This window comes from Rhinopithecus bieti, unplaced genomic scaffold (assembly GCF_001698545.2).
Source record: "Rhinopithecus bieti isolate Rb0 unplaced genomic scaffold, ASM169854v2 scaffold_28055, whole genome shotgun sequence".
NCBI lineage: Eukaryota > Metazoa > Chordata > Mammalia > Primates > Cercopithecidae > Rhinopithecus > Rhinopithecus bieti.
In genome coordinates, this window is record NW_016812914.1 from 936,541 (window position 1) to 948,171 (window position 11,631).

General features: G+C 52.4%; 1 protein-coding gene across 11 annotated transcripts in view; it reads right to left on the reverse strand.

Annotated features, from left to right (window-relative positions):
* Window positions 1-11,631, reverse strand: part of UHRF1 (ubiquitin like with PHD and ring finger domains 1) — a 64,324-nt gene that overhangs the window by 9,566 nt on the left and 43,127 nt on the right. For all 11 annotated transcript variants that reach the window (XR_001880504.1, XR_001880503.1, XM_017847234.1 and 8 more), the window contains 6 exons: window positions 10,913-11,036; window positions 10,711-10,818; window positions 8,882-8,986; window positions 7,022-7,128; window positions 2,929-3,091; window positions 2,706-2,843 (listed from right to left, as the gene is read on the reverse strand). Coding sequence is in view for 9 of the 11 variants with exons in the window: in XM_017847234.1 (XP_017702723.1) it covers window positions 2,706-2,843; window positions 2,929-3,091; window positions 7,022-7,128; window positions 8,882-8,986; window positions 10,711-10,818; window positions 10,913-11,036 (745 nt within the window). In the remaining 2 variants the exon portion in view is untranslated. The remainder of the gene's footprint in view (window positions 1-2,705; window positions 2,844-2,928; window positions 3,092-7,021; window positions 7,129-8,881; window positions 8,987-10,710; window positions 10,819-10,912; window positions 11,037-11,631) is intronic.

Genomic DNA, 11,631 nt, shown 5'->3' on the forward strand with positions numbered 1-11,631 from the left:
TAGAAGAAAACATTATTGGCCGGGCACGGTGGCTCAAGCCTGTAATCCCAGCACTTTGGGAGGCCGAGACGGGCGGATCACGAGGTCAGGAGATCGAGACCATCCTGGCTAACACGGTGAAACCCCGTCTCTACTAAAAAATACAGAAAATTAGCCGGGTGAGGTGGTGGGCGCCTGTAGTCCCAGCTACTCGGGAGGCTGAGGCAGAAAAATGGCGTAAACCTGGGAGGCGGAGCTTGCAGTGAGCTGAGATCTGGCCACTGCACTCCAGCCTGGGCGACAGAGCGAAACTCCGTCTCAAAAAAACAAAAAAAAAAGAAAAAGAAAAAAAACATTATGTATCTATGGTTTGGGACTATCTCTGGTTTCAGGCATGTGCCGAGGACTTTGGAAGTGTCCCCTGGTAACGGGGGGTGGGGACGCCTGTGGACTCAGCTCTTCCTTCACTGTGGAGCCTCGACCAGTGGCTAATCCTGCCTAATCGCAAAGCTTCACTACGAACAAGAGGAGACTAAGAGGAGATAATCGGCCAAGCTCCACCTGGCAGGGTCGGGGTAAGCGCATTTAATGTGAGTGAACGCTGGTGACGTGTTCAGCAGCACATCCCACCAATAAGATCTTGTCTTTATGATTGACATGAGGGCAGGCAAGCTTTTGCTTCTAGGGCCCCTAGGGTAAATGTTTTCAAGCCTTATGGGTCTGGACTGCAAGTGCTGAGGGCAGGCTACTTCAGTGAGTGAGCGTGACTGTTTCCTCAGAAACTTCGCTTATGAACACCTGACCCCAGAGCCTTAGTTGGCCAAATTCTGATGATTCTGAGGACTCGTGCCCTCCCTGTCCTCATAGGGCACCATCGCTCTATTTTGAAGAAACCTACAGTCACGTCTGACTCTCCAGTGTCTCGGGAAATCTTCGAGCTCCTTTCACATCTTTATGTTGCAATGGAGATGAGAGTCAGAAAAAAAAAAAAAATATCCTGGCCAGGGTCAGCAGCTCACACCTATAATCCCAGCACTTTGGGAGGCAGAAGCAAGTGGATCACCTGAGGTCGGGAGTTCCACACTAGCCTGGCCAACATGGCAAAATCCCATCTCTACTAGAAATACAAAAATTAGCTGGGCATGGTGGTGCACCTGTGATCCCAGCTATGCGGGAGGCTGAGACAGGAGAATCGCTTGAGCCTGGGAGGTGGAGGTTGCAATGAGCCATGATCACGCCTGCACTCCAGCCTAGGTGACAGAGCAAGACTCCATCTCAAAAAAAAAAAAAAAAAAAAAAAAAAAAGAAAGAAAAGGCTGGGAGTGGTGGCTTACGCCTGTAATCCCAGCACTTTGGGAGGCACTGGCAGGTGGATCACCTGAGGTCAGGAGTTCAAGACCAGCCTGACCAACAAGATGAAAACCCGTCTCTACTAAAACTACAAAAGTTAGCCGGGCGTGGTGGTGGGCACCTGTAATCCCAGCTACTCGGGAGGCTGAGTCAGGAGAATCGCCTGAACCTGGGAGGTGGAGGCTGCGGTGAGCTGAGATCTCACCACTGCACTCCAGCCTGGGCAACAGAGCGAGACTCCATCTCAAAAAAACAACCAAATAAAATCCTACTCCCAACAGAAGCTGAGGTTGTCTCTCCCATTACTATTTTTCTCTCTAGTTCCTCAGCTTCTGAAATTCCCCTTTTGAAATTTGCACAAATCCGTTCAAAAGACAACCTTAGCGACCCCCTCGGGTAGACGATGTCAGGCTCTCGACAGCAATTAAGATTCCTTAAATAGTCCCACAGTTCATCTGCTGTAAAGCAGCTCCCTGCAATGGACAGAAAACACCGTGTTGCCAAAATGCTGCGCCGCTCCCTGAACAAGCTCTCGGCAGATCCCACAGCAGCGGGGAGGTGAGAGATGGCTCGGGGATATTCATCCTCCCCATTTTTCCATCCGGACCTCTCTGGATTCCACCAGTTTGGTTGGTTTGTTTCTGTTTTTTTTGTTTTTTGTTTTTTTTTTAATGAGCCAAGAGAAGTGAAAACAGGACATCAGATGCCTGACTGGTCTGCAGCGATCCCTTTACCGACACAACAAAGACAAGCTAGTCTGGTTTTCAACTCTGAGACACGGCAGGCAGAGACGCAAATGTCATCTGCGCATCCCCATCACCCCCTGGCTGGAGGATTTATGTAGGACAGCTAGGGGGGCGCCATCAGCTGGGGCCCTGGAAATTGTTCTGGATCAGAGAGAAACCAGGAAAGCATGGGCCCGAGACGGGAGGCCTCTCAGAGTGCTCGGCACGGTCCAGACCGTGAGCACCACAAGCCCAGGCCAGGCTCATTCTGCGACCCGCAATGACCTTTAAGGATGACAGCCTCTGAGCGGTTCACGTGGTGCCCAGGCTGCCTGGGTGGGAAGTGCCAGAGTCATCACAGAGTCCGGTGGTGCTGTTTTTGAGACGGATTCTCACTCTGTCACCCAGGCTACAGTGCAGTGGCGCCATCTCGGATCAATGAAACCTCCACCTTCCGGGTTCAAGCAATTCTCCTGCCTCGGCCACCTCAGTAGCTGGGATTACAGGCACCCACGACCACGGCCAGCTAATTTTTGTATTTTTAGTAGAGATGAGGTTTCGCCATGGTGGCCAGACTGGTCTTGAACTCTTGACCTTAAGGGATCCATCCGCCTTGGCCTCCCAAAGTGCCATCCCTCATCCCAGACGCACCTGCATGGTCAGCCCCAGCTTCTTGGTCCGGTCCTTCCCTTCTTTCGTCCAAGGACCAGGCTCATCATCGTCCCTCCGCAGGAGGTAACGCCACACGAGAAACCCGGACTTCCCCTTCTCAGGCCAGTATTTCACCACCTGCAGGGAGCGGGCATCAGTGTCAGGTCCACCAGAGGCAGCCCCAGTGGGGACAGAGCCCCCGGCTTCCCCAAGGGGCACTCACCTTGTAGATGCCATCGTAGCGGTTGCCCTCGGCCGGGGCGTACTTGCTGTTCTTGCCACCCTTGACATTGCGCACCACCCTGACCGGCTTCCCTGACCGCCAGTCCTTGGCCTCAGCCCCTTCTTGGTCATTGATGGGAGCAAAGCAGTTGAGAGCCAGCGCCCTGTGGGGACAGTCAGGACCCCACGCATTATAGGTGAGGATGTGCCCCCCAAAAAGGAACCACAGGAGTCGGGAGTGATGGCTCAGGCCTGTAATCCCAGCACTTTGGGAGGCAGAAGCAGGCAGATCCCGAGGTCAGGAGTTCGAGATCAGCCTGACCTACATGATGAAACCCCGTCTCCACTAAAAATACCAAAGTTAGCCGGGCGTGGTGGCAGGCGCCTGTAATTCCAGCTACTTAGGAGGCTGAGGCAGGAGAATCGCTTAAGCCTGGGAGGCAGAGGTTTCAGTGAGCCGAGATTACGCCACTGCACTCCAGCCTGGGCAAAGTGAGATTCTGTCTCAAAAACAAAAAAAAGATTAATATTTCAAAAACTATATATATAGACGGGAGGATTGCCTGAGCCCAGGAGTTCAAGACCAGCCTGGCCAACACAGCAAAACCCCATCTCCACCAAAAAAAAAAAAAAAAACTTAGCCAGGCGTGGTGGCATGCACTTGTAGTCCCAGCTACTCTGGAGGCTAAGGTGGGAGGGTCAGTTGAGCCCAAGGAGGTCGAGGCTGCAATGAGCTATGATCACACCACTGAACTCCACCCTGAACATCAGAGGGAGACAAAACAAAGCACGCGCGCACACACACACACACACAGGTAAAAAAAAAAACAGAGAAAGGGTCTCACTCTGTCACCCGGGCTGGAATGGCATGGCATGATCATGCCTTACTCACTGCAGCCTCCTGGGCTCAAGCCATCCTCCCACCTCCGGCTCCCAAGCTGGGACTATAGGCCCCCACAACCATAACTAGCTAACTTTTTTTGAAACTTTTTGTAATTTCAATTTTGCTTAATTTTATGTTGCACAAGCAGGTCTCAAACTTCTAGCCTCAAGCAATCTTCCCACCTCAGCCTCCCAAAGTGCTGGAACTGTGGCATGTGACACACCACCCATGGTCCATGTGTTTTTTAGATACTTAGTTACCGATTTTGTGTGAGAGAGAGTATGTATATGTGTGTGTGAATGTGTGTATGTGCCAGTTGTTTTAGATAATGGTATGAAAAACATTATATCTTATATTTCTACCTAGCTAGAGGTCTCCTAAAGACATTTTTCAAAGCGGAATTACAGTGTCAAGAATAGTTCATTTATAAAGCTCTTCGTGCAAACAGGCAGAAGAGATTTCCAGAAAGATGGTTCCAATTTGTATTTCTACCAACAGTGGAATGCTATTATACTCCCTGATCAATCTCAACATTTTAGAGTTTTTGGCCAGCTTTATCGGAGAAACAAAGAGTATCTCACCACAGCCTCCGTTTGTATTTGATTACAAAAGTCGAACAATTTATTGTGGCCACTGGCCATTTGCATGTCTTTTGTGCATTATTTCCATATTCTTTTTTTTTTTTTTTTTGAGATGGAATCTCGCTCTGGCGCCCAGGCTGGAGTGCAGTGGAGCGATCTTGGCTCACTGCAAGCTCCACCTCCTGGCTTCATGCCATTCTCCTGCCTCAGCCTCCCGAGTAGCTGGGACTACAGGTGCCCGCTACCATGCCAGGCTGATTTTTTTTTTTTTTTTTTTGTATTTTTAGTAGAGATGGAGTTTCACCATGTTAGCCAGGATGGTCTCGATCTCCTGACATCGTGATCCGCCCACCTCGGCCTCCCAAAGTTCTGGGATTACAGGCGTGAGCCACCACGCCCGGCCTCTTTATGAGTTTCTTTTCTTTTTTTTGAGATGGAGTCTCACTCCTGTCACCCAGGCTGGACTGCAATGGCATAATTTCGGCTCACTGCAACCTCCGCCTCCCTGGGTTCAAGCAATTCTCCTGCCTCAGCCTCCCAAGCAGCTGGGATCACAGGTGCCTGCTACCACACCCAGCTAATTTTTGTATTTTTAGTAGAGATGGGGTTTCACCACATTGGCCAGGCTAGTCTTGAGCTCCTGACCTCAGGTGACCCACCTCCCTTGGCCTCTCAAAGTGCTGGTTTTACAGTCGTGAGCCACTGCACCCGGCTCTTCTATGAGTTTGTTGATTTGCAACAGCTCTTTATAGTATAAAGACACAATCATGTGTCATGTCAAGAACTCCTCCTAGTCATCTGGCTTTTAATTTATAGGATTTATTTATGTCATATATTTATAATGTTTAGATCATCGAATCTGTCTTTTCCTTTGGGCTTATATAATAGTTTTTATGCTGAAAAGTCCACCCCATCCTATCATCAGGGGCCAAGCAAATTCTGGCCCATCACATCCTTTTGCAAATAAAATTCACTGGAACCCAGCTATGCTCATTCACTTACATGGGGTCTGTGGCTGATTTTGTGCTATGACACAAGAGCTGAAGAGGTTCTCTGCATAGACTGTGTGACCTGCACAGCTGAAGCAATCTATTTTTTTTTTTTTTTGAGACGGAGTCTCGCTCTGTCGCCCAGGCTGGAGTGCCAGTGGCGCCATCTCCACTCACTGCAAGCTCCGCCTCCTGGGTTCATGCCATTCTCCTGCCTCAGCCTCCCTAGAAGCTGGGACTACAGGCGCCCACCACCACACCCGGCTGATTTTCTTGTATTTTTAGTAGAGACGGGGTTTCACTGTGTTCGCCAGGATGGTCTTGATCTCTTGACCTCGTGATCCGCCCGCCTCGGCCTCCCAAAGTGCTGGGATTACAGGCGTGAGCCACCGAGCCCGGCCAGAAGCAATCTATTTTGAAGGTTTTTTTTTTTTTGGAAACAAGATCTGAGTCTGTTGCTGAAGCTGGGGTGCAGTGGCGCAATCTCAGCTCACTGCAGCCTCGGCCTCCTGGGCTCAAGTGATCCTCCTGCCTCGGCCTCCTGAGTCGCTGTGACTATAGGCACATGCTAACACACCCAGCTCACTTTTTTTTTTTTTTTTGAGACGGAGTCTCGCTCTGTTGCTCATTTTTTTATTTTTACTTTTTTGTAGATGGGGTGTCTCACTACATTGCCCAGGCTGGCCTTGAACTCCCTGAACTCAGTTGATCCTCGAGCCTCGGCCTCCTGAAGTGCAAGAATTATAAGTGCAAGCCACCAGGCCCAGCATTAAGATACCTACTATCAGCCAGGCGCAGTGGCTCATGCCTGTAATATCAACACTGGGAGGCCGAGGAGAGCGGATCACCGGAGGTCAGGGGTTCGAGATCAGCCTGACCAACATGGCGAAACCCCATCTCTACCAAAAATACAAAAATTAGCCAGGTGAGGTGGCACGCACCTGAAATCCCAGCAACTCAGGAGGCTGAGGCAGGAGAATTGCTTGAGCCCAGGAGGCAGAGATTGCAGTAAGCAGAGATTGTACCACTGCACTCCAGCCTGGGCAACAGAGCAAGACCCTATCTCAAACAAACAAACAAACTAACAACCCAAGATACCTATTCTCTGGCCTTTTATAGGGAAGTTTGCTCTCATCCATCTGAATGGCTCACAGTATATGGCACATAGAAGGGAGGAACCAGACCGGGCGTAGGGGCTCACACCTGTAATCCCAGCACTTTGGGAGACAGAGGCAGGCAGATCACTTGAGGTCAGGAGTTGGAGACCAGCCTGGCCAACATGATGAAACCCTGTCTATGGTGAAACCCCGTCTCTACTAAAAGTGCAAAAAGTAGCCAGGCATGGTAGCAGGCACCTGTAATCCCAGCTACTCAGGAGGCTGAGGCAGGAGAATCACTTGAACCTGGGAGGCAGAGGTTGCAGTGAGCCAAGATGGTACCACTGCACTACAGCCTGGGGGACAAGAGCAAAACTCCATCAAAAAAAAAAAAAAGAGAGAGGAACTGAATGCCAGGCATCAATCACTATGTTCTACTAAGCTCCTAATGAGACTATCACTTGCCGGACATGAGGCCCAAAACAGAACCAAGGACTCGGCAGATGTGTGCCGCTCAGGAAATAAGAAGGCTGATTCCACGAACCTGTTGGTGTTGGTGAGTTTCTGATCACAAGACTGTTCCGCGGTCCTCTTGTTGCCGGAAAGATCTCGGCCACCACTACCTGTGTATGTGAAAAAATTCCCATTGTCCTGAAACAGATAAGAAGGCTGGGTGAACCCTCTGCAGAGGCAAAAAGAGAGACTGCATCGAAAGCAAACCCCCCAGGATGGCTACTTTCAAAGAAACAGAAAATAACAAGTGTTGGTGAGAACGTGGGGAAATTGGAGCCCTCTGTAAACTGTCGGTGAGACTGCAGAATGGCGAAGCGACTGTACGGTGTGGTGTGTCCTCAAGAAACTAAACAGAGGGCTGGGCACAGTGGCTCACACCTATAATCCCAGCACTTTGGGAGGCTGGGGCGTGAGGATCACTTAAGCCCAGGAGTTCAAGATCAGCCTGGGCAACATGGTGAAACCCCATCACCACAAAAAAAAAAAAAATACAAACATTAGCTTGGCGTGGCCGGGCGCAGTGGCTCACGCCTGTAATCCCAACACTTTGGCAGGCCGAGGCGGGTGGATCACGGGATCAGGAGATCGAGACCATCCTGGCTAATACAGTGAAACCTCATCTCTACTAAAAAATACAAAAAAAAAAAATTAGCCAAACATGGTGGCAGGCGCCTGCGGTCCCAGCTACTTCAGAGGCTGAGGCAGGAGAATGGCATGAACCCAGGAGGCGGAGCTTGCAGTGAGCCAAGATCGCGCCATGGCACTCCAGCCTGGGCAACAGAACGAGACTCCGTCTCAAAAAAAAAAAAAAAAAATTAGCTTCGCGCTGGGCACAGTGGCTCACGCCTGTAATCCCAGCACTTTGGGAGGCCGAGGTGGGCAGATCACGAGGTCAGGAGTTCAAGACCACCCTGAACAACATGGTGAGACTCTGTCTCTACTAAAAATACAAAAATTAGCTGGGCATGATGGCACGTGCCTGTAATCCCAGCTACTTGGGAGGCTGAGGCAGGAGAATCACTTGAACCCAGGAGGCAGAGGTTGCAGTGAGCCGAGACCGTACCACTGCACTCCAGCCTGGTGACAGAGCGATACTCCATCTCCAAAAAATTAGCTTGGCATGGCAGTGCATAATGCCTGTAAGTCCCAGCTTCTTGGGAGGCTGATGTGGGAGGATCACTAGAGCCCAGGAGGCAGTGGCTGCAGTGAGTTGTGATCACACCACTGCACTTCAGCCAGAATGAGACTCAGTCTCCAAAAAAAAAAAAAAAAAAAAAAAAAAAACATTCAACATAGAATTATCACAGGACCCTTGAATTCCACCTCTGGATATACACCCAAAAGAACAGAAAACGGGCTGGAGATACTTGTACAGCCATGTTCATAGCAGATCTATTCACAGCAGTCAAAAGGGGAAGGAACCCCAGTGCCCACAGACGGACAGACAGATCAACACAGCGAGGTCCCTCCACACAGCAGAATAGGACTCGGCCGTGAGCGAAAGGGGAACCCTGACACGTGCGACAACATGGACAAAGCAAGGACGTCGGGCTCAGGAGAGGAGCCAGGCACGTAAGGACACACACTGTGTGATTCCACTCCTAGGAGGTCTCCAGAGTTGTCAGTCACAGAGGCAGGAAGCAGGTTGGGGGGTGCCAGGGACTGGGAGGGGGTGGGGAGCAAGTGCTTCGTGGAGGTGACGTTTCAGGTTAAGATGACAAAGTTCTGGAGATGGTGGTGGTGATGGTTGCATAGCAATGGGAATATACTTCATGCCACTGGGAACTGAGCATTTAAAAAACGCTAGGATGGGAAATGTTGTTGTATGTATTTTACCACCATCCAAAAAAATACAGCAACCCTCCCCCACGCCTCCCATGCACACACTCACCACGTCATCCTCGTAGCCCCCCGCCAGGACTAGGGAGTACGCTCCGTCGTTGCTCCGGCCATGGATGCCGGCCACGTGGGGCCGATGGACACCCGACTCGCTGACCTGAGGATGCCACCAAGACATACATGGTGTCCTCTGCAATGACTGCAGCAGAGAAGCTCCACCACCCTCCTCCTCCCTACTCCGCGGAGCCAGTGGCCTCACTTTTACGCCAAACGTGTAGGCCTGCGAGTGGCCTACTATGTGTGCTGCTCGGCCAGAGATGGCCAGTTTGAGCTGCACCATGAGAACAGCTGGCATGAATGCCATTCCCATCAAGCGTGCACGGGGCAGCCTCACTGCTGATCCCTGATGCTCCACTTCGGCCTCCAGAAAGTGGGGGTGACGGCCGGGCACGATGGCTCACACCTGTAATCCCAGCACTTTCAGGGGCCAAGGTGGGTGGATCACTTGAGGTCAGGGGTTCAAGACCAGCCTGGCCAACAAGCTAAAACCCTGTCTCTACTAAAAATACAAAAATTAGCCAGGCGTGGTGGCGTGTCTCTGTGATCCCAGCTACTGGGGAGGCTGAGACAGGAGAATCGCTTGAACCCAGGAGAGGGAGGTTGCAGTGAGCCGAGACCACACCACTGCACCCTAGCCTGGGCAACAGAGCAAGACTCCATCTCAAAAAAAAGAAAAGTGGGGGTGACAAGTATTTGGTGGGACTGAGTTCTAAATGAGGTTATGATATACAAGCCAGCCTGGCCAGGCGCGGTGGCTCAGCCTGTAATCCCAGCACTTTGGGAGGCCGAGACGGGCGGATCACGAGGTCAGGAGATCGAGACCATTCTGGATAACACAGTGAAACTCCGTCTCTACTAAAAAATACAAAAAACTAGCCGGGCGAGGTGGCAGGCACCTGTAGTCCCAGCTACTCGGGAGGCTGAGGCAGGAGAATGGCATGAATATGGGAGGCAGAGCTTGCAGTGAGCTGAGATCCGGCCACTGCACTCCAGCCTAGGCGACAGAGTGAGACTCCGTCTGCAAAAAAAAAAAAAGCCAGCCCTCATTGGGCCGGTTGAGGTCCAGCCTGCCACTCACTCCACAGAATGCCCTGAGAGGCCCTGGCCTAAACATGGGGCCCCGGCCAGCTGCTAAGCCCTAGAGATACAATGCTGCCCCAGGAGCTCCTAGCCGCTGCACACCTGGCCCCATGAACTCCATGAGGAGGCCCAGCTCGTCCACCCAGCTCAGTGCGTCTCACCCAGGGGCAGTTTTGCCTCCCAGGGGACACTCAAGATGTCTGGAGACGTTTCTGGTTGTCATGACTTGGGGCGACGTGAAGTGGGTGGAGGCCAGGGACGCTGCTCAGCACCCTGCAGCGCCCAGGATGGCCCCGCCCCAGAGAACCACCTGGCTCCAATGTCACTAGTGCCAGTGTCTCGTCTGCCGTGACACACAGCCCACAGCTGACAGCACCCGGCACTGTCAACGCCCAGTCACAGGTGGGAGCTGCCCCAGTGACAGATCACAACCAGGGCTGAGACAAGTCCCTTTTAGCAGCTGCCACCCCTTCCCTGGGAGAGGAGCTTTGGGAATGACCTTATGTGCCTCCAAGCAGAGGAGCACCAGCCTCCGCTCCCAAGGATTGATTTCAGGTCTCCGGTAAAATAAGGAGTGAACCCAAACCTGCACACTTTCCACACCTCTCTGCGGCTGGACAAGGCACCGCTGGGACCTGGTAACCACCTTGACCCCTGGCTGGCCGAGGCCAGGAGAAAACTGCCCCCAGAAAAGCAGGATGAGCCCGCGTGGCCCCTGGAGCCCAGGGACGCTGCAGGTACCTGGACTCGGAACCGCCACATGGTGCCCACGGGGATCCCCGGGATGGGTCCGTAGTGGTTGGACGGGACGATGGTGCATTCCTTGGTGCGGCCCACACAGGCCATGCCCTGTCCCAGGCGCAGACACAAAGAACAACAGCGTGAGCCGCGGGGGTTGGCAGGCGGGGAAGAGCCGCGGGCGCGTGGGGAGGACCCGCCTCACCTTGCCCCAGTCCCGCTGCGAGGACGATGTGGCCGAGGCCATCTTCGCCTTCTTCTTGCTCTCTCTCAGCCGCTCTCCCGCCAGCACCACCTCGCTAGCATCATTCCGGCACTCAGGGCAGTACCTGTGGGGTCGGGATTGTCACTGCCCACGCCCAGCCTGGCAGACGTCTCAGCCAACACGTGCCCTCTGCCCATGCGTCACGGACACAGCTCTCCCCGCCCGGCACCCCTTCCATCCTGCCCTGTCCACACTGCGGGCCACTTGGCACACGCACGAGGCTGTTTACATTTAAATTCATTCAAACTAAGCCAGGCGCGGGGGCTCATGCCTGTAATCCCAGCACTCTGGGAGGTCAAGGCAGGCAGATCACCTGAGGTCAGGAATTCAAGACCAGCCTGGCCAACATGGTAAAACCCCACCTCTACTAAAAATACAAAACTTAGCTGGGTATGGTGGTGGGCACCTGTAATCCCAGCTACTCAGGAGGCTGAGGCAGGATAATCACTTGAAACCAGGAGGCAGGGGTTGCAGTGAGCTGAGGTTGCACCACTGCACTCCAGCCTGGAGGACAGAGTAAGATTCCATTGAAAGAAAGTAAAGAAAGAAAAGAAAGGGAGGGAGGAAGGGAGGGGAGGGAGGGGGAAGGGGGGAGGGGAGGAAGGAAAAGAATGAAAGGAAAGAAAGGAAGGAAAGGAAGGAAAGGAGGGAAGGAAAGG